Source organism: Electrophorus electricus, chromosome 11, assembly GCF_041902795.1.
Source record: "Electrophorus electricus isolate QZ-2024a chromosome 11, ASM4190279v1, whole genome shotgun sequence".
NCBI classification, from domain to species: Eukaryota; Metazoa; Chordata; class Actinopteri; order Gymnotiformes; family Gymnotidae; genus Electrophorus; species Electrophorus electricus.
Genome location: NC_137507.1, coordinates 21,942,949 through 21,970,735, shown reverse-complemented (window position 1 = coordinate 21,970,735; position 27,787 = coordinate 21,942,949). Strand labels below are relative to the sequence as shown.

General features: G+C 38.9%; 1 protein-coding gene across 5 annotated transcripts; it reads right to left on the bottom strand.

The window, feature by feature from the left end:
- Positions 1–1,722: 1,722 nt before the first annotated feature.
- Positions 1,723–24,317, bottom strand: ngef (neuronal guanine nucleotide exchange factor). Of its 5 annotated transcripts, none has more exons than XM_035527809.2 (16): positions 24,129–24,317; positions 23,474–23,752; positions 17,536–17,626; positions 16,547–16,762; positions 16,105–16,184; positions 11,993–12,279; positions 10,984–11,144; positions 8,564–8,716; positions 7,114–7,243; positions 6,207–6,281; positions 5,722–5,811; positions 5,040–5,203; positions 4,618–4,776; positions 3,846–3,925; positions 3,023–3,127; positions 1,723–2,904 (listed from the first exon to the last, which is right to left on the bottom strand). In XM_035527809.2, exons 2-16 carry the CDS (start codon positions 23,679–23,681, stop codon positions 2,684–2,686), a joined length of 2,220 nt encoding a protein of 739 aa, XP_035383702.1. In that variant the 5' UTR covers positions 23,682–23,752; positions 24,129–24,317; the 3' UTR covers positions 1,723–2,683. The 5 variants fall into 5 exon arrangements, with proteins under 5 accessions (XP_035383702.1, XP_081579777.1, XP_035383701.1 ...); XM_081723651.1 differs by having other exon boundaries at positions 23,474–24,047; positions 24,129–24,316; XM_035527808.2 differs by lacking the exon at positions 24,129–24,317 and adding an exon at positions 23,846–24,112.
- Positions 24,318–27,787: the final 3,470 nt, after the last annotated feature.

Sequence of the window (27,787 nt, the reverse complement as noted above, 5' to 3'; positions counted from 1 at the left end):
ACTTCTCAAGCTGTTTTACCAATAAGGCGTTACTACTGCTGGTAGCCAGGTCAGTGATGTTTTGTTTTGTGAAGTGCCTTATATCTTGCCATGCATCAAGTGGGTTTGAGTTATCAAAATAACCCTCAATCTTCCTTTTGTAGGCTGCTTTGGCATTTCTGACACTCCTCTTCAGTTCAGATCTGGCAGTAGTATCCTGCTGTGTGTCACTTAATTTAAAAGCCCTGTTACAAGTCTTTATCCAGAGTTGAATATGTTTTGTGAAGCATGGTTTTGTAACGCGAGGTGGCCTGAGTGCCGCAGGGCGAGGGGCAGGACGCACAAACTCCAACGTCTGGGACGTACATTTATTAACATTTAAACATACAGCACTAACGGCACTCACAAGAATCACACATGCTTAATTCAAACAAGAAATGGTTAACATTAAACACGAACAAGAAACACTGATACGTTTAACTTTGACAAAGAGAACAGTACATCAAACGTTTACTACGTTACATCCACACACTATTTCAACAGTGACCAACGATACTGCACACCCTGGCGTGGGTTTAAATACACATAGACGAAACAAGGTACAGGTGTGTACAGGTGTGGCCACAAACAAAAGTCCTCCCACTGCACGTACCTGCATATGTGCAGGCTTTATGTCATAGTTAGCCAACAGGTAGAGAATGCTGAAATACAGTGTATATAGCAGATAGCAGCTTTCCTGTTTCTTGTTTGCTGTTTCTTCAACATTTGACTATTTCACTCTACCCTTAATGTTTTATTAATGTTGCACAGAATTTGAATTCTTTAGTTAAGGATGTTTTTGCAGCTTACAGAGCTCATCTGTTTTAGCTGACAAAGACAACATGGTTTTACTATTTACTATTTACTAGCCAAATCATCAAAAATATGATCAGTAATATAAATCTTTTGTCTGCTGTTTATTTTGAAAACCCATAGGTTAAGTATGATTGTTCTAGGCTACTGTCTTAGGTTCCTCTTTTTCCCAGACATGTTCTCTTTTAGGGACTTAAAAAATGTGTCTAGCTGGGATTTCTAATATACCTAAATGTCTGGCTTTCCTTTAATATTGCCATTTGCTTTCTACAGTCATGATATATTGTGTGGCTATTTTAGCATTGCTTTGACCATTAGACCATAGCATTGCTTTGACCATATATGTCCTACCTTCTCACATGTCTCACACACACACACACACACACACACACACACACACACACACACACACACACACATATATATATATATATATATATATATATATATGTATATATATATATATATATATATATATACATTTTTTATAAGGTACAGCTGAATGGAGATGAATAAGATTATCTGGCCATATAGCCTCTCAAGGCAACTGTTATTGGTCCTGTAAGTGAGTCTAAAATAAATTTGATCAAATTGGTTATGTATGCGTTTACCTTCCCCACCCTCTTTTTTAAAGATAAGCCACCCTCTGTATATGAAATATTAGGACAAAGGATTAGCAACATCAGCATGGTGTGTAAGTAAATATGGATTTAAAAACCATTGTCATGAATTGGTTCACGAAGTTTTACGTTTGTGTTACAGTGTCTGTAGCATACCAGTTTTGGTCCCCCCACCCCCTCACGTGAAACCAGCCATCCCCCCAATTTTATTTTATGTTTTACAATTCGTCCATTGTTTACAGCTATTAAAGATTCAGACTGATAGGCAGAGTGTGCATCTCAGCATTTAAACTTTATTTTTCATTAACAATAAATTATCCATTACAAAATTAAATAGAACAGTAATCTGGAAATTACCTTTTATTGCACATTGAACATCACATATGTACTTTACCATGCATACAAGTGCACACAAATTACACAAACCATCTGCATATTCCATGGGCATTCTGTTTAGGAAGCACTTATTGTTAGATTGGTTGTACAAGATTACCCTTTCTGAGTGTTTGTGTGTGTTTTACGTATTGCGCAAGTGTGTATGTGTGTGTGTGTGTGTGTGTGTGTGTGTGTGTTTAAAATCTTTCCTTCAGGATGTGCAAAACTCACCATCTCCGTGCTCCCCATTTTGGACAACATTCCTACTGTTAACAACAAAATGTTCACCAATGACAACTACTATTTAAAGTCAGTTATTTTGCAGCAGTTTAAAACTTTGTCAATGGGGGAAAAATGAATGGTACACAATTCAGTACACACCCTTCTCATCCTCAGGGCTTCAGACCAAAAATAACTCAATAGCGTCGCTAATGTGTAACCATGTACATTCGAATATTCCATAAACAAAACAGTCCTGGCACTTTTTTTCATTTGTCTTCGACCTGATGCTTTTCATCATTTGTCAAATGTCTTCATGCCCCTTTTGGACAATTGAAGTGGAAGGCCTTCATAAGAGTAGTCCCCAGAAAGAGTTTGCTGCAATTTTTCATGCTCAACAGGTTGTACAGAACTAGGGGTTTATGAAAGTAGCCATCAAAAACACAGACATTTAGAGTGCAAGAACACAGCGCCTTCTTGGACCTCAGTCGTGACCTCTGACCTTCATTTAATGAGTGCTTGAGACAGAATGAATACCAGTGGCATCATCCAGTGAAGTCATGATATCTTAGCTGATTCAGGGTCGCGGGTCACTTTTTCCAAATGGAGGTGGTGGGAGGAGCTTTTATCAAAGCCGCTTACAGCTCCTGCTCTGATTGGTCAATCCAGGTGGGACTATACAATGTGGATTTAGCTGAGCGGCGCCCCCTGGAGGCCTGTGGGGCTCCTTGGGCCAGCTGAATCCTCTGGCACTCCTTCAGGTTCTGAGCCCTGACCTCTGCACTAAGAATATCTTCCACCACACGCCTGGGGAACCAGCCCCTCTCCCCATCATGCAGACGCTCTCCCAAAATCCACCCTAGGAAATAAAAGACAAAACTAAAAATATTCTGTGTGTGTGTGTGTGTGTGTGTTTGTGAGTGTGTGTGTGTAAAAGGATGTAGGGGTGTAGTGGAGAGCTCTTTAGGCCTTCTTACCATCATCAGTTCTTTCTAGGACAAGCAGGACATCAGCCATCTCTACAGAAAGCTCATCAGGTTCCTGGCCTGAATATGACTGGATACACTGAATCTGAGGAGAGTCTAATACACACAAATGCACATGCACACGCACAAACACACACACACGCAAACACACACAAACACACACACACACACACACACACACACACACACACACACACACACACACACACACACACACACACACACAAACACACACACACACACACACACATTTTCATTCCCTGTTGCATATGTAGCTGATATTTAAGGTTTCAGTATGGGTACTGGTATGGGTATTATGTTATCTACAGTTTTTACCCTTTTTTGTTTTTATGCAGCATTCTAATTCAGTTGTCAACTCTGCTGTGTTATCTAGTGTACAGGTGAGTGTGTATTAGAGGTACCTGGCTGGTGAGTGCTGGTTGATGACAGGTGTGTGAGTGTGTAGAAATGTGTGTGTATATGTGTATGTGTGTGAGGGGTACTTATCTAGTGAGTTGCTTAGTGTGTGTTTGTGTGTGTGTGTGTGTGTGTGTGTGTGTGTGTGTGTGTGTGTGTGTGTGAGGTATCTGGCTGGTCAATGCTAGTGGATGAGGAGTGTGTGTAAGTTTGTTTATGTGTGTGTGTGTGTGTGAGGGGTACCTGGCTGGTGAGTGCTGTGGATGAGGAGTGTGTGTGTGTGCGTGCGTGTGCGTGTGCATGTGTGTGTGCGTGCCTGTTTGTGAGTGTGTGTGTGTGTGTGTGTGTGTGTGTGTGTGTGTGTGTGTGTGTGTGTGTGTGTGTGTGTGAGGGGTACCTGGCTGGTGAGTGCTGGTTGACATGAATCTTGTTCTCCGATTGGGAGTCAGGGCATAGATCCAACGCTGTTTCTCACTCCTGTGCAGACATTCAGAATGCAGCAGTCATAACCACAGTAAGGCATGCCGAACACATCTCTAAATACTCTAAATACTCTCTGTAACATAACACATAATACTCAACACTATGCCTCATGCATAATCCTCAACATAATGCATGTCTTTATGATGAGTGAAGGAGGTCTAGTCTTGTTCCTGAAGTAGCACTGATATAAAAAGTAATTTTGACATACCATCCATATGACAAAATGTAATGCAAGAATTCATTATCATACTATCATAATGGGAAAGTCTCAGCTCAATGGGGTGGTTCAAATAATTTTGCTTCAAATCATTACATAACACTATTTATTCCAATCTTCTTATGCTGGCATAGAAAAAGTTTATGTTTTAAAGTATTTGAGGTTTTTTCATTCTTGTTGTACATCACACTAGAGAGAAGGAGATGTTCACTTATAATCATCCATGCTAAAAGATGTGATATGACAGATTTGATTTGAAAACAACACCCTCCTACCACTGCAAATTAGTATGCAAGTATGGGATTTTTTTTTTTTTTTTTTTGTCTCCACAGATGAATCACTGAAAGCAGGTCTGGAGCTTGGCAAGCCTAGCTATGGATGACAGCATTAATAGCTGAAGGGCCCTGTCTCAAGAAATGCATCTAGATCACAGGCATTCAAGCAGTTCAGGGGTGCGAGAAGCTCTCACATGCTGGTGCTCTTTAGCATGTAGCTGACGGGCCTGTCCTCCTGGTTCTCCAGCAGCTTGAGGACGAAGACAAAGGCCAGCATCTGTCCCTGGTCTTCCATGTCCTCTGTCCTCAGCATGGAGCGACAACACGAGTCCAATACCTGGAATTTCTCCCCACTGGAGTGTGTGTGTGTGCATATATATCACCATGATTACCAGATTACCAGATGCTCTATTGATGCTGTATTGATGTGTGTGTGTGTGTGTGTGTGTGTGTGTGTGTGTGTGTGTGTGTGTGTGTGTGTGTGTGTGTGCTGGAATTGCAGTTTCGCTTTGAAGATATTTGTGGCATGATGGCTGGGGAATGGGTATCACCCGTGTGAGTGTCTATTGTGCTGTGTTTGGGGTGTGTGTGGCATTATGATAATGTCAGAGCTGACCTGGAGCTGCGCTTTGTGATGAGGAGCAGGTTATTGAACAGGAACAGGTAGATGGGATGGTAAAGTTTGCGACTGCGCATGGTCCGAGTGCTCTTGGGCCCAGACATCTGCAGCAACTCCCCCTTCTTCAGGAGCCACCGGGAGTGAGAGATCACTGGTACTGACTAGGGATCAAGGCTCAACATGTCAAACAAGTCATAATAAAAGGTGACATGAATAAAAGTTAAAAAACTTAATTGAGTCGAATATCTGAACAACGTATGACAATTTATGTTTTATTTTACAGGCTACCTATACTTAAGAAAAGACTCAAATATCACTGGAGTGACTTGGCAAAATTATGTACTTTCAATACAATATATTTTTTATACAATGATAACTACTCTGTTAGTCTGATTTTTTTTTTTTTTTTTTGTGATGCAACATTAAGTAAGCAGATAAAGATCTACACAAAAACATTCCCCAACTACATATTTTCAAACAAAATCCAGCCACATCTAAAATATTTTTCACACAGGGCCTTGTCACCAAAAAATAAAAATAAAATTCTGTTTAAAAAGAAAAACCTTTGCTATGTTACCAAGGCAAGTCGTCATGCTCTGTAATGAAGTGAGACAACTATGTCAATAAGGACCAAGAAAACAATTTTTTTTTTTCTTGCACTGGCTTTTACATAATGTACCTTGGATTTGAATTCAAGAGTTTTCTCAATGCTGATCAGTTCCTCAGTGCGACTCATCTTCCGTGCTCCTTCATTGCATTCCTTCACAATCTAAGTGTACACACACACACACACACACACACACACACACACATGAAAAAACAAACAAATAACCTGTAACTGTAACTAGAGATCCTAAATTAATAAATAACTCTTTTTTTGGGGAAAAAAAAAAGATAAAGCAGAAATCTGTATAATTAAGCTAATCAAGTATAATTAAGCTAATTGGACAGGTGCTTCCCATGGCAACATTGAGGTGTGGCAATGTTGTAAAGATGTGTCAAACAGGTGAAAGTCCGCAGACATGCTGAAAACAGAACAGTCATACTCATCACCACACCTCGAAAACAGCACAATAGGCACTCACACGGATGCTTTCTCACACACAGGAGACATGCCTGCAACACATCACTCACACAAGAGGTACAACCAGAAATGTATGTTACCCTCTCCAACTCCTGGTGAGCCATTATAGCATTCTTCTCCCTGTCAGAGCTCTCTTCCACTTTCTTCAGAATGTTCTGGAACAAGGACACAGATCCTTTTAAACACATATGCCACTAATCATTGGAACACATTGACAAATAAAGCAGATGTGAAATTTGTGTCTGGATTTGGATTAGAACTGTAATTAATGCACTAGCTGTTATACTTCCAGTTTTGCAAAATTAGCACAAAACACCTACTCTATGGTTTCATGACTTAATGTTCAGTTTGTCTAATTCTCGACACATTCTTGACACATTACATAACTAGGGCCTAAATATAGATGCTTCTTTGAAATCCTGTCTGCACTGTGCAGTTTTAATTTACACTATGCTTAAAACTTTGTATTAACAAATGTTTAGCTAACATCTATATTTACAGTAACATGACATAAAATATATTGTTTGTTTATTAGGTATGCCTCTAATCATGATAAACTGCTTAATAATGCTTCATGGCATCACAGACTCCTTCTGCAGCAGGTAGACTTGTCCCTAAGAGTTGACTCTACAGGTTGTTCAGGGAGCAGGCCTGACAAAACAACTGGGTGTGTAAAATATGTTCTCTTGAGGCTACTAACATCTGGGTACACCCAGTAACCTAAAACAGGTGGAGTACAGTGTGCTGTCCTATTAAGTGTGTGTCTACCACTCTGGCCTGTTAACTATGCCTGTAAGAAACACATCCTGAAGGTTTTATGTCTACTCGTATACACATTTAGTACAAATCTGGAATTTAAAAAAAAAAAGATTAAGTGTACACATACACAGGCATCTATAAAGTCTTACTGCCAGTCAGAGTCAGGCATGTGGTGGCAAACTATTGTCAAGGTAAATATTTAAAAACATTTTATTGGCTGATTCTTACCTGCACCAGCAGTTTAAGGCGTGTGATTCGCTGAAAGGGGAGAATGAGGAAGGAGGTGAATGACAGGCCTCTGACTTTTGGCTGATTCTCCAGAATAGCCATGTTCTCTCGGAAAACAGCATTCTCCTGTCTAAAACACACACACACACACACACACACACACACACACACACACACACACACACACACACACAATATGTAGTGAGTTACAGATACGCAATGGGCGTGCACACTGGTCAAGTCTTTGTATTTGTGATGACTACAAACAAACAAACAGAAATGTGACCGCTGAGAGCAGTCAGGTTTTTCCATTAGTGATCTAGGCTGTAATGCTGTAAATTTCCCTGATATTTGCTATAGCCAAAGATATGATCACAGAAGAACTGGAATCCTTGAACATATTTGTTGTGGCTTCTTGAGGTGTACAGGGTGCTCGTAATATTATGTCATATCAAATCAGTATACTCCTTATTTATTAACATAAACTTTCTTTTTTAAAGAAAATCTGAATAAATTGAGCTGTCAGTTCGAAATGTGACATGCATGTGACATTTTAATGTCACATTTATTAATGTGACATTAAAAGATGGCATATTATAATCTAGCATCTGCAATGAAGTTTTGATAATATACATTTTAATTTTACATTATTAACTGATTTTTATTTCCAGATTAAGATCTTCTTTGAAGAATTCACAATTCTCACCAGAAAATGTTTGTATAAAAAAGCGCACCAAAACAAACATATAAATAAATAATTTGCCCAAAATATTTAGAGAATATGTTAATTAGAGATTGACACCAGTTCATTCCCTCCGTGGTGTTATGAAGTTTAAAATACTAAGCAGTAGAATATTAACTTTTTATGAGTTTAGTATCAGCTCACCGAAATTTACACTGGCTCACCTACCAACAAAACACACCACTACAATGCAGTAAAGCAGTGATGCAGCATCCATTGTAGTTGAACATAAATAGTAAACCTGATGTTTTAGCAAATTGTCATGGCAAATGCAGGTAAACTGTAAAGGACAAAACTGTCATTCATTCTACAACCCCACCCAGAACTAATTATTTCTGTAGGCCAGTAAGCAAGCCCTTTCAGTACAGTATTGTTTTTAGAAAGATATACACAGTTTTTACTGAATAATCTTGTCCTCCAGGCATGAAGCCTAACAGTTCACATCTGAAAAACAGCATTAAATGTCTCAGTGCCACTGAATCTCTTAGACTGTTTGGATTGAAAAATTGTTGCACTGTATTCACCTAAACAAATCTTTCTCACACACATCCTCATTCAGGTATGATCAGTACAGCACATACATGTCATGCACATTCTTTCTGCCACTAAACAAACAAGGAAATACACACACACACACACACACACACACATACACAAAAAGAGCACACACATACACACACTGGGCCATAGAGTGAGGAGTGCACTCACAGAATACGCCGATAGTTCTTTTCCTGGTAGACCTGGTTAATTACGTAGCTGATGAAGACGTGGAAGTGATTAACAGCATGGTGATAGACAATATCACAGACATCAGAGATCAGGATGGACTCTTCAATCCTGTGCTCCAAGTCCATCAGAAATCTGAGGAGAACATGGCAACTGAACTGTTAGACCATGAACTAACAATTTTTCTCGGAAGACTTGGTTATCTGATAAACATTTTGAGGAATTGTAAAATCAAACACATATAAATGTATATATCTTATTTCTTGATACATTTGATCTTGGTCTCATACTCTAAATTACTTAATTCAATTAAACTATTTTTTGCATTAGATTTCAGATTGCCAATAACAGAAAATATAACATTATATTTTTCTAGCACAGTTTCCTTAGGAATTTTCTGCACCCTTGGTAAAGATTAGCAAACTGCAGGAGGAATATTAACCCTTAGTCAAAAATGAAAAAAAAAAAAAAACTAGAATATTTATATATTTTAAAAACATTTCTTGATAACCTTAGAATACTTGTGAATAAAAACTAACAGAAACCTTTCACAGTGACTGTCTCTGTTACTCATCGATCAATATGGGGGTGACAAGAGGCACACAATTGCTCTTTAAAATGTTTTTCTGCCTGAAGTTACATTTGCATGCAGGTGAGATAAGACTCTTGTCTTATAGTTATGAATCAAATCATATTCCCTGTTTCGTTTTTTTTTCACTATGTCTTCTACTGTTTTCAGAGCCACTCTGGATAAGATCGACAGCCAAATGATCATGTATATGTCCAGAGATTTAAAACCAACTAAGAGATTAAAATAATTTAAATTTGTATGGTGCATAGGAGAGTTCTAGAGGCAAATAATTATCATAGTGCAGTGCAGTGCAGTGTTGCTTTTTGGGGTCACCAGGTCTCTAAGATTATAATAAGATGATAAGTGGATCTGTTATGTGGATGGGAGACCTTGTTAGTCCCTGTCTAGAGCATAGCTACTTAGATCTGGACCTTGATTCCAAATCTGGTCCTGGATTTTGTAACCCTTTTAGGACACAAAGGACACCACACTATGAATATGAACAACAAAGAATTTTAAGTTGATTTAACAGCATAGCAAATACCTGGTGCAGAATACAAACCCACAGATGTCAGTTTGCCTGTCTAAAAACAGGCAAGGTGATATATACATGTATATACCCCATAAACTACATCTTAAAGCTCTCCCACATCAGGCAGGACATGGCCTTGAAACTTCAAAAACTTCAGAAAGCTGGTATTTCTCACTGTTAGCATCCCCATCCCAATTATACAATCACTTACATATGTTAGTCCTACCATTAAAAAGTTCAACTAAACCTGCACGTATACATCAACTTTATGATAATCATTTTACTAACTTTATTAAATATAATAAAGTTATGACACCAGTTAAGTCAATTATTTTTAGCTGTCTTTAACGGCACTGCCTGACCAGTATGCATTTTACTGTGAGGCCCCACTTCTGCTATTCAGTTCCTGACATTGGCCCCTCAGACAACGACTGGACCTGAACTTGATTTTCCCCTACAGACCAGCAAAGAGAAGGCCTGCAAGATGTCAATGGAAGAGTTTAATAAGAGCCTATTTTTATATTCTACTTCTGCTTCCCAGTACAGGTCAAGCACAGGTCAATAATGGGTTGTGCTTTTCAAAATTCATAGCTGTTAAAAAGAAACCCTCTATAAAGAAACAAAGAAACAACCCTCTATATTAATCAACGTCTATCATTGATTGATTGAGCCTAGATAAAGGGAAGTTGGAAAATCTGTAGGACCTGGACCTTAAGGACTGTGGTTTAAATTGCTAAAGCTAAGTCATCTCAGCATAAAGTATTCCTCCAGAGCCACATAAAGGTCCATTAACGTTAACCTAAGACAGTTTAGAGATTAGAAGAGTCCATAATTGAAAATCATGGATTCTGAAGAATGGATACATGGTCTAGCAGAATGTGTAGAATGAGAATGGTCCCTTTAGGATTGTGTTTTACGAAAGGGCTTAAAATAGTTGCTACGCATTATTTTCTGTAAATAATCCTATCACATTACCCTTGTACATTATTTCATAATTTTGATTAAATAGTACATTTGATGAACCATTAAATACATTTTATCCATTTTTTTAAAATGTTTAACAAAAAAGACAATAATTCTGGATAATACAGTGAAATAGTAATTTGCTCTTTTAATATAGGTAAAAAAAAATGAGTTATTTGTTTAGGCATAAGATGAAAGTGATTTGTATTTGTTCAAATTCAAGTCAGATTATGATAACTCACTAGGTGAATTTTGTTGTAAGAGCACTGATCAGGTGAGGTTTTATTATTGTAGGCACATAGACAAATGCAAACACTGACACACATCCAGACACACCTCTCGCTTGCCTTCATGATTTCAGCAATGTTGGAGAAGAGAAAGTGCATGTCTGATTGGCTGAGAGTGTTGATTAGGAGGGTATTCTGCAGGAAGTGTGTCTCCAGGAGCTCCAGACTCTTATAGTAGGATGCTTCAGAGGTCACCAGTTCAAACATGGCCTTCAGGAAGTAGAAGGGGAAGGAGAAGGTTAGGCTTCTTTATTTTGTTCACAAAAAAAAAAAAAGCCAGTTATAGAGATGAACAGCCTTGTCTTGGGATAAACTAAAATGCAGCAGGCCATTTTCAACTGAAAATCCTTTTTTGGAGTAGGCTTCAGTTTATTCTTCATCTGGGCAACCAGCCGACAGGTAGGACAGTCCCCCTGCAGTACGTTCACATGTGTTGCTTGTTTAACTTCCATTACCTTGGAGTCAATTGTTATCTTCAAGCATAGACTAAGGACCCACATTTTTGAAAGGGAACTGTATGGTCTGTTGGCACTAGACCACTAGGCAGAGGTGCATGATTTATCATTTATCATGATTTATCATTTATCATGATTTATCATTGTTCATCCCATTTAGGGTCCTGCTCTATATATATATATATATATATATATATATATATATATATATATATATATATATATATATATATATATATATATATATATATATATATATGTATATATAATTAGAGCAGGACTCTAAATGGGATGAACAATGATAATATATATATATATATATATATGTGTGTGTGTGTGTGTGTGTGTGTGTGTGTGTGTGTGTGTGTGTGTGTGTGTGTGTGTATAATATATTATTCCATTGACACATGAATTCACAAATTCTGAAACACAAATTCAGTCTGAGAAAGCTGAAAAAGGCCTAAGATCTCTTACCACCACCCCCTACACTTTACGTTGTGCCAGATACATCAATGCTTTTAGAATGGAGTATGAGTATGTGTCAGGTGACTGAGTGTCTGTGTGTGTGTGTGTGCGTGTGTGTGTGCATGTAAAATATCTTACCTCCTGTAGGATGACCTCTCGCTGGGGCAGGCTCTTGAGCAGGCCGCTGTTTTGCACAGCATCCAGGTTTTGCCACAGGCTGAGAGAGCGCGCTGTGCTGCGCAGCTGCAGCTGCAGGACTGGTGGGGACACCACCCCTGATCCCACCCCCGACCCCACCCCCGACCCCACCCCTGACCCCACCTCCAACTCCAACCCCAGGCCTGTGGGTGGAAGTCCATCTCGTTGCCGCCGTTGTTCAATCTCCTGCTGCTCAGACGTATCTCGATACTCCTGATACAGGAATGCTGGACATAGAAAATACACAGTTATATATGTGTCTTCATAACACACTACAATAATGCATGTCCACACATATTTATGTTTTAAGAACATTTCATATTAAAAAAGTACAGTGCATACCATCCCCTATCCATCAATACTTACAAATTATCTAAATGAAAACAGTTATAAAAAATGTAAAAAGGCATCATTGTTCATCCCATTTGTATCTGTCATCCTTCAGTACTAACTCCATACAATTGAAAGAAACCTATAGAATTACATTACTGGATTACTGGATTACTGGATTGATCAGTAACTAATGTAACAGTAGTAGACAAAGACACTACACTTGTACAATTATACAAACAACTATTCTTTTTGTCAAAACTAAAAACATCATTTAACCTTTAATGTTCCAGCAAAACAGCCCCAAACTATTGCCCTCCCTACACCATGCTTCACTGTTAGAGTGAAGTTTTGGTGTCAGCGTACCCCACTTTTTTTTTTGTCCAAACATAGTGCTGTACATTTACTGGTTGTCTCATCTGTCCACAGAACAGTGTCTTCGACATCTAGATGGTCTTTTGTATACTGGGCACTTCCAGCAACATTTTTTTTTTTTTTTTTTGGTGAACGGTTGTTTCCTCCATGCTGTCTTTTCATGAAAACCTTTCTTGCTTTGTATTTTCCTTAGAGTGGACAGATGACAATAAAGAACATTGGTCAGTTCATGGGAATTCTGCCGGTCCGTCACTGTTAACCATGCGTTCTTTTTCATTTGCTTCAGCGTTGCATGCTGTGCTCTTTCTGTGATTTTTGCAGGACGCCCACTCTTAGGAAGAGTAGCAACAGCTCTCAATTTACTCCCTTTGCAAACAATTTGTCTTATTGTAGACTGATAAACACTCAGATCTTTAGAAATCCCATTGCTTTACCAATTCTTTGTGAAGCTCTCAATTCTTCTTCTAGGTGCCCCATGACGTCTTTTGATTGGTGCATAGTTGGCACGAACACCTCGACAGACATAGACTCTATAGACTCTAGACTATAGACATTTTGTGACTTTTTCTAATCACTCAAATATCAGACTCCAATTAGATTTTGGAAAAGTAATTAGCCTTGAGAGTTAACTTGTTTTATTCCTACCTGGACTCTGAATGATTAACTGGTATGTTTAGTATTGACAAAATGTCTTACAATTGTTTGTGTATTATTAATGTGCATGGACTGTTTTTGTTTATTCTTTTTATGGGTAATTAATGCAGACTTTTAACTTTAGGATGGCATGTTGAGTTGAGAGATGAATAACAAAGAGAAAAAAAATCTAAATAATAGACTAAATAATAGACCTGAAGTTTAAGATGGTAGTAAAACATGTTGATCAAATGACTTGTTTCTAAATTCCATCAGTTTTACATATCTTAGCTCTAATGGCAGCAAAATACACAAAAAAAATCAAGACAGCCCATCCCAACCCAGTAAAATCCCAGTACAATCACCAAGCTAAGATGATACAAACGAATCCAAACCCAGTGAAACTCAGGGTGAAAGAACGCCCATTCAAACTAAGTAAAATCCCAAGACCATAAAACTTCACTCAAACAGGGACAAGTGGTGGTGGTCGTGGTGAGGGTATAAAGAGATCTAAAATGTTTGTGTCCAAATCACATGTTGTTCAAAAGGCATGGCAGGGCCTTCACTGGCACACTGCCATTTATTGTTAAAAGGCAGAAATGATAGCCTGTTTAAAAAAAAACAAAAAACGCTATGGTAGCCTGTTTAAAAGACAGACAGAAATGCCTCTTTACTGGCACTACTCTGTACCTTCTGATAATGTCTGGTCAGACAGTAATCTGCTACACACAACATTAGCAAACAGGACATTTTCACAGCACAGAACAGTCAGCACTACTCTGAACTACTGACTAACAGTCTGAATCTGAATCCTGTCAAATGTATCAGACCACCCCCACCTAATACACTATAGCCTGCCAAACCCCTTCACCCCAAGGGCAGACCCAAAAAACAAACTGACATGACTGGATTTCTGTCAGTACCATTTATGGGAGTGTAGTATGTTAGCTAGCAGTCTCTAGCTACATGAATAGCTACAACTACATGACTCAACCTGTTCCATTAGAGGTTCCCTATCTTGTGCTGATCCACTGTGTAGGAAACCAAACGTGTGTGTGTGTGTGTGTGTGTGTGTGTGTGTGTGTGTGTGTGTGTGTGTGTGTGTGTGTTTGTGCCCTTTCAAAAGGTGACTTTGGACATAGAGAGGTTGTTTCATAATGTCCTACAGGTGGGTGTGCTTACATAAGGATGTGGGAGAGAGATATTCTGAGCCTCAGCAGTAGCATGTGTGTGTACAATGTAAGGCATTAAAATGTAAATTGTAAGTCCTTAAAGCCTATTATGTGCATCACGGTAAAAACATCCTTTTTTCTCCCGACCCTGTCTTTCCATGGGCAGAGCACAAAAGAATACACAACGTCCCATTGGACAACAAAATTATACCACAGTACACCAACATTAAGGCATATCGGAAGTGCGGCTGAAGCACTCACAGTGCTAGATTTTGTTTTCTCAGTCACAGTTTTGAAGAAATAAATGAGAAAAAACTGCTGTATGACAGGGAATAAACACTTATCATTTATTCATTCGCACACTGGCTGAAGTTACTCTTGTATTTAGGGATGGTGAATCAGTTGACGGTAAGCTAACGCCCACGTCAGCTTGGCTACTTCTGCGTGCTACTGCTAATGGCTTACAGTATCCACTTTAAACCAAGTGAGGAAAAACAGAAAGGTGAATTTCCCAAAACCAGCCTGCATTAAATCCACTTGACTCTGTGTCAGTCTAGTCTAGCTTGTTATGAGTGTTATACTAACTTGCAGGGAAAGAGAAGATTCATATGAATAGACCATTTAAATAAATGCCAAATATAGCCTAATGCATTTATTTATATAATATACGTCAAATATACAGGAATCAAGCCGTGAAACCAAAGAGACAGAATAGCTCAGTGGTATAGACAAAAATCAAGAAGAAGAAGACCGGATTAGTTACTGCCAGTCCAGAGACAAGACCAGGCAGAGGATGCCACAGTCAGCCAAACTAGCTGATTTGAGATGCTATATAAGATCCATTCCACTGAGACTGTGACGTAGCTCCTAGATCCTCTCTCCATATCATATAAATCCTGCTTGTGTAAATTCTCATCACATCTTCTTTAATTGGTGACAGTCAAAGATATGTTCTTCTTATGATCTTATTTCCTGTCAAGGTTTCTTTCAGATACCACCTCAAGGGGGTGAGGGTTGCTCCTTGCTACTCTTTCCTTTCCATGGGTATAAATCTCTGTAAAAACTTCTATGTGTCTATGGTGAGGAGTGCAAAAAAAAAAACCTAATTGAACTGAATGGAGCAGCAAAGAAGGGAAAGAAAAGGAAATCTGATACACTAATGAGGAAGCTAGCAGCTCTGTCCTGTTAAAGATATCTCCCACATTCTCCACCTGCCCTTCACCCACTCTCAAAACACACTCCACCTGTCCTTCACCCACCCACTCTATCTCTCTCTCTGTTTCTCTCTCTCGAGCTCCCTCTCAGTCTCTGTCGTTGTGACAACTGGTGCAGCATCCCTCAAGATGTGCACAATCACACGTTGATTACATACTCTCACAGAAAATAAATTGACATAGATACGATTTGTGATTTACGTGTGATTGTGTCCTTGCGTGCGTGTGCTTGTGCATGTGTGTGTGTGTGTGTGTGTGTGTGTGTGTGTGTGTGTGTGTGTGTGTGTGTGTGTGTGTGTGTGTGTGTGTGTGTGTTTTATGCACTCACGGACACGCTTCACGATGTTTAAACTGTGACCGAAGTACTCTGGGATTGTGTTTTCAGAGTTCTCACCAGCCTTCACCAGCCTGTTGAAAGTCAACACCAAAGCAACAGAGGAAGTTAAGGCTGGGTTTAGAGTGTTTTAGTGTGTGTGTGTGTTTAGTATTAAAAGATAATTATTTTTCCCTGAAATCATCAGCATGTAGTCCTAATTCTAAATTAAAGGTCATTCCTTTAACAAAATCAGACCTTTTTAGAATTTACAACCAACATAAACCCTTTTGTATAAATATTATGTTGTATACTTTTCTGATCTCTTACTCTTTCCTCTTTACACACACCTACACATAAAAATGTGCAAATACATTAACAAATATACAGAAATACACACAGAACATATACTATCAACTCACAACTAAATAAGAAGTTTACACGTTAAGGCTCTTACCTGAGTGAGATGTTGTCGGGATTGACTGTGTTGTGTGTGTGTGTGTCGTTGTCCTGCATGGTGCAGGCACTGCTCGTGCGGGCACTCAGCTCCTCCATCTCGCCTCTGTGCCGCCAATCTCTCGCCGTTGCTGTCGGAGACCAAGAGCGAGCTCCGCCCTGCACAGCACTCCCGTTGCTTGGCAACGGAGTTCCGGAATGGAGAGGTGAGGGAGGACTGAATTTTTAAAAATACAGATAATAAGACATGAAAAAGCAGTGTGGCTTGTCCAATCCTACCCACATGCAGTCACACAATCCTACACAAACACATACATACACACACACACACACACACACACACACACACACACACACACACACACACACACACACACACACACACACATACATGCCCCACATACAAATTCAAACTTGTTCTTATATTATCAACTCTGCCATGCATTTGAAAACTAATTACACACACTTATACAGTATACACACAGACACTTCATAAACTCTGCATACATACTTATCTCTCACACACACACACACACACACACACACACACACACACACACACACACACACACACACATACATACACACACACACACACACACACACACACATATACAAAGAGTTTATGCAGAGGTCTGGGAAAGTGATTATATATTTCTATGCTGGCTCTTCTGGAAGTAAATCATTGCGACCTTGATTCAGTGTTCTTTGGACTGAAATGACTGTACATGGAAATGTTTTGTGTGGATTGTGTGTGTGTGTGTGTGTGTGAGAGAGAGAGAGAGAGAGAGAGAGAGAGAGAGAGAGAGAGAGAGAGAAAGAGAGAGAGAGAGAGAGAGAGAGAGAGCATGTGAGGATGTGTAGGTGGTTGGTGCTAGATCCAGAGAGTTTAGTGTAGGAGACAGACAAATCACAAATGTTATGCAATATGGTTCAATGAGGGATCACTAGTTCACAATCAAAAGCACTATATGGAAAGCTACCACTCACCAGTGGGTTCGAGGCAAGAGTGGAGACCTACTCGATGCTGATGTTCTCCTTCTGCTGGAGTCAGACACTGATTTTAGAGAAGGGGAGGAGCCTGTGTGGAAAGTAGGTTTAGTTAACTGAATACAGGCAACTCATCAGGAACTGGAGATGCATCTAATGTCTAATGTATTGTTATTGTAATTTCCTTTGCAAGTTTATTGTAATTGCAAATGCTAAGATTAGGATTGTCTTAAAACTACAAAAATAGAACAAAAAAGTATAGAATAGAATAAATCTTGGTAAAGCACAGTCACTGTGATGGTATGTACACAAAAAAAAAAAAGTTAATTCATTTTTAAAATGCCTAAAGAGTTCAAAGCTGATATAAAATATTTTATATAAATACACCTGCAGTTCAACATCAGGCAAAAGTATCTAATGTTAACTCATGGTAATATTCTATCAGAGAGCATAAATGACACACACAGAAGCTACAAGCCTGAGACTAAGGAATATATATACACCTGAGAGTTAACAGCCTTGCTCAGGGGCCCAACAGTGACAACTTAACAGTGGTGGGGTTTGAACCGGCAACCTTCCAATTACATGTCAAGTACCTTAACCACTGAGCTCTATATATAGTCTGTTTTAATACTTAGCTCAAATCTAAACTCTAGCACAGCACTGGGAGAACTGGCTGACTGAACTTTGCTAATCTCATATCTCAGTTTGTGGCATTGCTGTGTATACTGTCAAGAAACTATTATTTATGGATAAAATATACTCAAAGTATGCTCTATTTGCTGTGGTATAGGTCCAGTGTCATTTAATACATTTGCTCAATGATTAACCTTTATCAATTTATAGATAATTAATAATTTTTTGTTGGTTGCACCCTCTAGACTGTGCGTTTCTGTGTGTACTGTAGATTTCCTTAGTGAAACATTTCACTTATATGGATTAAAGGATGCACTATAAAACATGATAGAACAAAGACACATACCATTTACTGAACAAGCAGTCTGTGAGAGAGAGTGGGCAACAGAGAGAATATTTGCATTAAAATGTTGGCTCTTGAGCTGTGTTTCCCTAGTCAGGTATGGAATTAGTACAGCAATATTGTAGGTTGTAAACACAAATGAAATCAAGCAAGTCAACAATTAAGTGAGCAGCAATTAATCTGTTTAAGTACTGAACTGTTAAACTGTGTAGTAACTCGAGCAACGCTTTCAATATGTGACCAATATCCCAAATTTCATATCTCTTCTCATCTTTTTCTGCTTCTCCTGGAGGGGTTAGTGATGGTAGCAGGCTGTGAAAATCAGGCCAGACTTTTCTATTCCTTGTGACAGACCATCTCTTCCCGTGGGAGACCCAGATGCTCCCAGGCCAGATGTGAGACATAATCCAGGTCCTGAGTCCGGGGTCTGCCTCTGGGCCTTCTTCCAGTAGGATGTGCCACAGTCAAAGTGGGTGGCATTCCTATGAGATGCCCAAGCCAACATTGTTGGCTTCTCTCAATTTTCAAGCTCCTCTCAATCTACAGGCTCCTCTCCTCTTCTGGAGCAGCATTTCTACTCTGAGGCCTTCTCAGATGGCAGAACTCCGCACCCTATCATGGAGTGAGGCTTCAGCAACCCTACAGAGAAACTTTGTTTCCATCATTTGTACTCACCATCTTATTCTTTCACTCGCTACCCATATCTTGTGACTATAGGTGAGAATGGGCAATCACAATTACAAAACACAATCACTGTTTCCCACCATAATGTCCTATGGTTCTTATTGCACAAAACCTATCCAAAACCATGACACGACCACTACTAAGCTGGAGTTTTGTTACTATGGAATGCAAAAGATGTTTTTAGAGCAGACATAACATAGCCTGTAGCCAAAATGTTTTGACTCCCCAGTGACAAAGAACACTGATTAGAATTTGTTGTTCATTATATGAGGCATCTACATCCATTTTGCTATGCAAGAATTAAGGCATTTAAATCCATCAATTATTTAAATACTGCTTATTTGGGGGAAATATCAGTCAATTATTAAAAATTTAGATCACTTTAAAGATAATTATGCAAATATGAAACTCACTGTTGTAATTTGAAATAATCTGTTGTAACCTTGATTTCACATTAAAATTGATTGAGAATTACCTGTGGTTCCAAAATAAATGAAATTCTTTGGAATTTTGGTCTGCAGGAATTATAGGGATCATTTCTGAAACTCTCATGACCTTAAGAAATACACAATTCTGTTCTGTAAATGCCATCCCACTCATCTGTGAGTAGGGTGCATCACGGCTTTTCTTCTTCCATAAAAACATGTACATTATATGGCCACACACATTGCTAACAAGTGTGGAAAATCAGGCACATAGCCATGCAACCAACATGGACAGACATTGGTAGTAAAATGAGTCGTACTAAAGAACTCAGTGACTTTATACATGACAGTGTCACAGGATGCCACCTTTGCCAAATTTGTTAAATTCTTGCAGTAGTAGATGTGCCCCAGTGAATTGTACGTTCTGTTATTGTGAAATGGAAACATGTAGGACAGCAGCACAGTCATGAAGCTGTAGACCATAAAAACTCACAGAGCGAGACCACTGAGCGGTGAAGTGCTTAGCTCGCTCAAAACTTTCTGTTGCATCATTCACTACAGAGTTCCAAACTGTCTCACTGCCTAGCAGCTGTACATGAGATCACTCTGTGCAATGCCAAGCATCAGCTTAGAAAGCACGTAAGGCATGCTGCTACTGGACTCTGGAGCAATGGAAACATGTTTTCTGGAATGATGAATCACACTTCATTATCTGGCAGTTTGATGGACAAATCAAGGTTTGGTGCATTATCCAGGATAATGTTACTTACTTTATAGTGCATAGTGTCAATAGTATAGTTTAATACAAGAAAGTGATTCAGTGGTCTCTGGCTGTTTGTTTTTTTTACAGTTTGGGGTAGGCCCCTTAGTTCAGTATAGCGTAATGTTAAGGCTACAGAATACAAGTACATTTTAGACAACTTTGTGGCAACAGTGCTCTGTCCTGTTCCAGTATGACTGCACTAAGTGATGTCCATAATGGCATGATTTGACAAGTTTGGTGTGAAGGAGCCCAGACCTCAACCCCCACTGAACATCTCTAGGATGAACTGAACTGGAATGTCGGTTACGAGTCAAGCATTCTCATCCAACATTAGTGCCTGACCTCAAATGCTCTTCGACTGAATGCCTAGAAATTCCCAATTTTCCCCGAAAGGTTTAGGCTTTTATAGCCACCAAGCAGGTGACAACTCTATATTAACTCCCATGTTAATACCCATAGTTTTAGAATGGGATCTCCATCAAGTTTCCTTGAAATAAATGCTGATAATCATAAACTTTATAATTTGGGCTTCTAGAAATCTCTATGTATGTATTTGAGATCTCTGATCCGACTCCCATCAAGACCGACTGCATAATATCAACTGCTTCTCACTGCTTTAACTCTGCACAGTCCTGCCCCTCCTCACATCTCTGCCTTCTTCAGCTCAAAATTCCTGCATACACTTTGGTTCTCTTGGCACAGAACCAAATTTCTGTTGGTCCCTCAGGCCAGCCTAACCTCTGTGGGGGTGGATTGTATAGAGTGATGGACTTTAGGCACTGGAACACCCACTAAATATCTGCATTTGTTCTGTCCCCACTTCCAAGAGCCAAATGGACATATACATACCACCCACCTCACCAAGACTATGTACATGTGTTTGATGTTAGTTTATGTTGTCAGTAATCGTGTTGTGTGTTTCTTTTTTTATTGTAATGTTCTTTACTGTGCTTTATTGGTCTGCCACAATCATGCATGAGAGAAAGACTGAGAAATGCATTATTATATATATATAGTAACATTCTGAAATTACTTTTACCATTGATGTTTTGGTACAACACATCAGTTCTTTGGTTTCAGCTGTGTTCAAGAAATCAGTTCTACACAGCATTGTAGGCAGTGTACTTTAACCTATTTATCCATCCAATTTTTATAGCCTCAAAACATTAGTCTCAATATCTCAATGTCACAATGTCTTCAATGTCTCAATGGAAAAAAACTCAGCAATTCCTCATACAGTACATGTATGATTAAGGAGGCACCAATGCTTTGATGGACTAGTCTGATGAACTTTACTCCCATTGCTTCCATAACTAAGTACAACACTGCTGACAATCAGGAATTAACACATGATGTACTTTCTTTTTTGTATATAAACATATTCAGTATCAGTGAAATATTATGTAGATATAATTAATTCACAACTTTGTGTTGTCAGCTCCGTATGTTCACCGATTTTGTCATCAGTGATTCCTTATCATTGTTAATTCCATATCAACATTGATAGTCACATTTGTTGATTGAAAATTCAAAAGATTTCATACTTTGCCCAGAGCCTTCCTTACACTTCACTTGTATTATTAAAAAACTAAACAAATAAACAGACCTGCGGTTTTAGACGAGTTCAGAAAATCAGTTTTACACCATTTTGTAGGCAGTGTACTTTAGCCTATCTGCCCATCCCATTTTTATAGCCTCAAAACATGAGTGTCTCAATATCTTAATGTCTCAATGTTTCAAATGTCTGAGTATCTCAATGGGGAAAAAAATCTCAGTACTTCCTCATATAGTGCATGTATGCTTAAGAACGCACCAATGCTTTGATGACCTAGTCTGATAAACTTTACGCACATTGCTTTCACAACTAAGTACAACACTGATGATAATCAGGAATTAACATGTGATGTACTTTCTTTTTTGTATAGAAATGTAGTCAGCAGAAATTAAATATTATGTGAATTAATTAATTCCTGTATGAAAATGTTGAGGGAAACTGATATGGTAAATGCTGCCTCTAAGTAGTTAAAACCACTAGACACACACAAACACACACACACACACACACACACACACACACAAACACATGCACACAGACCTCAAGCATTCTGAACCCTTAAACTAGTTCATCTGGTTCCATTGGGTTTCTTTTACTTTTTTTTTTTTTTGAGCAGGGGGATGACATGGCAGGGACCTGCATCTGATTGTTCTCCCCCAAAAAGCCATCCACCAAGCAATATCCAACACACTGTTGTTCTTATTATAGACATTATAATCTGTGTTTTGAAATCTTTGGACTGGTTTCCAAGAACAGGCTAAACCTGTTTTGAAATGAAACTGATTTACAATTGGGCTTCCACGTATTTTTAAGTTAAAAGGTCGATCTAAGCAGCACTAAGATGAATTTTTAAAGGGGAAATTTTCATAATAGTATTATCTTTAGATTCCTAAAGCTTAATTCGAGTAATAAAACCTCACAAGGAGTTAAACCTGGCATGCATAGAACATTCTATGAATCCAGATGTTCACTCTAATGAAAAATGAAAATGCACAAGTATGACTGTTGTTGTTGTTGTTGCTGTTGTTGTTGTTGTTGTTGTTTAATTCTATTGAAAATGTGCCTACTATATATATTAAAAAAAACATCTAAGTACCATAAAAGCATACCTCTAGAACCCTCTGACTTTCTCCACAACAGTAATGACCTACAGACACTTGGATAGGCTTTTCTCATTGTAGTAGTGAAAACTACCTAAAAATATATTGAATAACATAATTAGTAACGATTGCAAGGAACTTCCTTAACGGTTCCCACATAGTGATTACATATCAACAAATCTACATATCGACATATCTAGATTCCCACTTCACAAAATGGATTGTGACTGTCCTACATAATCTTTCGCTCTCTGTTTTTTCATCATGGAAGTGTGATAGAAGTAAAGAGACTAAAAACAAGCATGACTTCCAAAAGAAGAAAATAGAGCTCATTTTTTTCTCTCAGGTGAGAAACTGAAAAACATTAGGTCACCAAACTTCTGTAAGTGCTGAGAATAAGCCCAAAAGTAAACACATGAAATCGTTTCTCACTTTCTTGCTGTTCGGATGACACTGATGACTTCTTTTTCCTCATTGACCGATAAAAGCGGGAATTCCGCCGGATTGGCGCTTTAGTGGGAAGGTTGTCATCATCCTCTTCATCGTCGTGCCTGGGCTGTGAGGGTATAGGCAGTGGCTTTGGTGGTCCCTCCGAAGTCTTTTGCCCCCACTTCCCCCGAAACAGGGCGATCATCGCCATAACAATACACTCAGATCTCAAGGATATCAACGGTCGTGGTTGAGAGTTCCAAGTGTTAATGGAAAATCCATCTGCCACAAACAACCCGAAATCCCAACACAGTTAAACTCCAGAAGATTGCATATTCCAGAACACACCTTCACAGAAAGCCTTCATTGACTCACATGCTGTACTAAGCAGCCTTAGCAACTGTGATGTCTTGCGTTTAGCTCGTTGTCAGTTCTCAGTTTTTTTTTCTTCTTTTCTGGTTAGGGCTCATGCGTGGTGTTAGTTGTTCTGTACGACAGCGACATGTTCACAGCCCTGGTCGTCTCTCTGTCACACTCAGGTGGCCCCTCCTTCTCCCTTCCTCTGACTTGCCTTGTTCTGCGAAAACAATTTCTATGGGCTGTGTAGCCTCTCGTGTTGTGTTTGTGTGTGGTGATTCTAACTGGTAAAGTCACTCACCTCACACAGCAGGTCTGTTGTCTGTGCGGCTTGGGTTGTGACAGAGAATGCTGAAACGTCAGCACTGTTCCTGCCACACCACTCCAGTCAGATTCTTTAAAGCCAGACTCTCAGTGCTCTCTCTCAGGCACACAGACCAGATCCCTTCAGGCATTCCATGTGGGTTTGTTTTTGGAAGTTGTGTTTTGAGCAGGTAGGCTGAATGCAGTGTGCTGTAGCTGTGTCATGTGTTCCACTATGTTTAGCCACCTGGTCAGCTGACAGCTTAGGGCTTAAAGGTCACACTCTTTTGTTCTTTTAGAGTGTTTTTAGACCTTAAGACTGAACTTATATCTGGATATCTTGGACATACACGCTCACACACACACACACACACACACACACACACACACACACACACACACACACACACACACACACACACACACACATACACACACATACACAAGAAAGAATACAACACTGTTTCACTCTCTCTTTATCTCTCTCTTTCTCTCCATTACACACCCACCCCACCCCACAAATGTGGCCTTCCAAAGACTATAAAACCTCTCTGTGTGGCATATTAGATAATTAACCTGGATTAATTAACAGCCAAGTTCTTTGCATATTACAATAATATGTAGAATACATTATATCTTACTAGTCTGGGGTTATAGTAGGTGCAGTGCTTCATGGGTATGTCATGAACGTCCTCCTAACAGGAAGGTCTAAGGCATTATGACCTTAGGCCTAAGGTATTTTTGCCTGAAGTTTAGAGGTCACTGTACAATCTGATACGACATGTTTACAATGGAAGTATGATATTATTTTATGCAGTTATACTAACATTTTCATTATATATAAATAAATATAGCAGTACAAGTCTGCTTTAAAATCCAAAATTACACATTCTGTGAATGCTCTTTTTTAAACTTGCTTTTTATTTTACATCTTAGCTTTAGAGATATTTTTGGTATGAAGCTTAGGAAATCCTTGCCCTAGGATGACAAAAAAGTTAGCAATGGTATACGTATATATATTTTTCCTCTGTTATGCTTTCACCTTCAGCAAACATTTAAAATGCATTTTGTGCCTTATATTTTGTAGCTGTTTTGGACCATGTCGGGTGCATAGCAACCAGCTATATCTGATTAGTTGCATAGCAACCAATGATACTTGATACTTATATTGCAATATAGATTTCATAGTAATACTCTTATTTGTGTAAACAGCTATACAGTTAAAATTGTAAAGTACAGTAGCCATGTTTTGACATAGCATCTTGACAATAACATAGCAATAACAAGCAATGACAGCATCAGACCTTTACTGGTATCATTGTGAACCATAGCTTTTGTATTTCTGCCTTCATTATACTGCCTACATCATACAGTGCTCTGTGTGTATGTACAGAGAGTAATGATGGTACTGCCAATGGTTTCTCTCTCGTACAATATGTGTTTGCACTATTTTTTAGTCCTTGTACTTCTGTACTGGCCTGCCCTGTTCCATCTGGTGCTGTGGCATTGTTGTACGCACCGTGCATGTTGTGCCAGCGAGCCCGGTGAATAAGCAGTTTGTCATGCTGTTCTGGCATGAGGCCAGTAAAGGTGGATGGATGAGTTGATGTTGAATTGATGTAAACTGTATTAGCATATTAGCATAGAAAGTGCAAAACAACAGCAACAACAAATAACCCCAAACCAAAACACCTGATATGAAACAATTCCCACCGCATGATGGTTCAGATATTGTAACATAAGCCATGTTTGATTAAGCTAGCTGTGATTACACTTATCTGAGATCTATTTATCTACAAAATAATTAAATATGAAATCTTTCTTTTTTGGTTATATACTTGGATGGCTTAACAGTAGCAGCTCAGTCAGATAAGGAAATATTTCATATCCTCATATTCTCATAATGTGACTAATATTCTTAATTAATCTAATTCTGTCACCTTCTAATGCACCATTTCAAATTGTTGTCTTAAGTGTGATATTATAATATAAATATCATATTGATAATATAAATATAAATGTTTGCATTTATATTTTAAGACTTGCATGACTGGATTAGTGGAAACAGTTTTTGCTATACTACACACAGCTATTTACATTAACTTCAAACAAACCAACAATACCAAACACTATTAGGAATATGTATATATGTCACCCATATTTATTCAAACAGTGTACTTGGTTTTGATTGTTCATGGATATTTTCCTGTGATAACACTGCAATCACTTGTGGACTGTCAGTCGAATAGCTATGACCCCTCTCACCTGCTTACTCAACCATAGGCCTTCTGCTGACTTCTTGTCTTTTGAGTAGAGAACAACTAAAGAAGGAAACCATGGGAATGAGCAAAAACTACCAAAAAAGCCAAATTAGTCTTTTAGAGAACACAGCAGATTGCTGATTTGCCATCATCATTTTATCCCATAACACTTGCCTAGCCTCCTTCTGCAGAGAAAACACATATTTGGAGGAGAAGAGGGAATAGATGCTGCTCCATCAGTCAATTTCCAGTCAGTCCCATTTGATTGCCTCTCTCCCATTTCCTTATGAGAGGATACTAGGCCGCACACCCTGGCTACTGCACTATAAATGAGAGAAAGTACATGGGTGCGTAGGAATATACTTCATATTTCAGTGGCATCATAATGTCACACTGTTTGAACAAAATAGGTTCTTGATCATTTTAATTCCATTCTGTATGTACAATGCAATAATTGTACAATGGCACATTTCTGGTGGTGGAGGTTCTGTATTTCAGCATATATAAAATGTACAGCTGGTTTTATACAGGGGTCAAAAAGTAACTAGACATGTGAGCATGATGTTAAATAAATGTTTCGTACTTTGGCCTTCGAGGTGGATGATGTGTCTTCCCTGATGATGCTCTGATTGGCCTGTACTGTAGAAGTTTGAAATTTCTCCTTGTTTTTTTTACTTGTCTTCACCTGCCATGTGGTGATAGAAAGATGAAATAGACTTCCTCATTTGTGAAACTGTCATGCCTTGGCTGGTATCCAGCCAGCATTCATGTAACACACACACACACACACACACACACACACACACACACACACACACACACACACACACACACACACACACACACACACACACACACACACACACACCAAGCAAGGCATTCAGCCACTCCCCCCCATCTGCTTATTGAATTATCACACACATCTGTCCCTTATTCATTATCCTGCCTATTTAAACCCCACAGGTGGCCCTTTTGCCTTGAAGGTCCCTAGGCTGTCTCTGCTTCTCTTTCATAAAGCCTTTTTTTCTCTTTGTCATCTGTATTCTGCAACTAAGCATTTTGTGCTCAGCGCATGCGTTTCACTCCTGCATCCAGAAAAATGGTGGCATGGATGTGTATTGAACTCGTTGACTTACAAGACTTCCACATTGATGATGGGACCACTGACAGCAGCAACAGGACAAATTCTGAAGACTATAGAAGCATCTGAATTGGCAATGTGAAACACACTGTTAAAGCACCTATGGACTTTCAGCTTTATTATGCTTCTTAGCATCGTTTGTTCTCATGAGAATAAATACTGAAACAGGATAAAGCAGCATTTAACTCAGAAATTGATTTGATATACTAATACTATCGCAAACTGCTTCCTGGAGCCGGTCATCTGGAGCAGAGA

Excerpts from the sequence above, each read along its gene's own strand:
- ngef (XM_035527809.2), bottom strand. The coding sequence starts at position 23,681 with ATGGCGATGATCGCCCTGTTTCGGGGGAAGTGGGGGCAAAAGACTTCG. Across the intron at positions 6,282-7,113 it reads GCCTTAAACTGCTGGTGCAG|AACATTCTGAAGAAAGTGGA; the intron begins GTAAGAATCAGC and ends TCCTTGTTCCAG. Across the intron at positions 3,926-4,617 it reads ATGCTAAAGAGCACCAGCAT|GAGTGAGAAACAGCGTTGGA; the intron begins GTGAGAGCTTCT and ends ATGTCTGCACAG.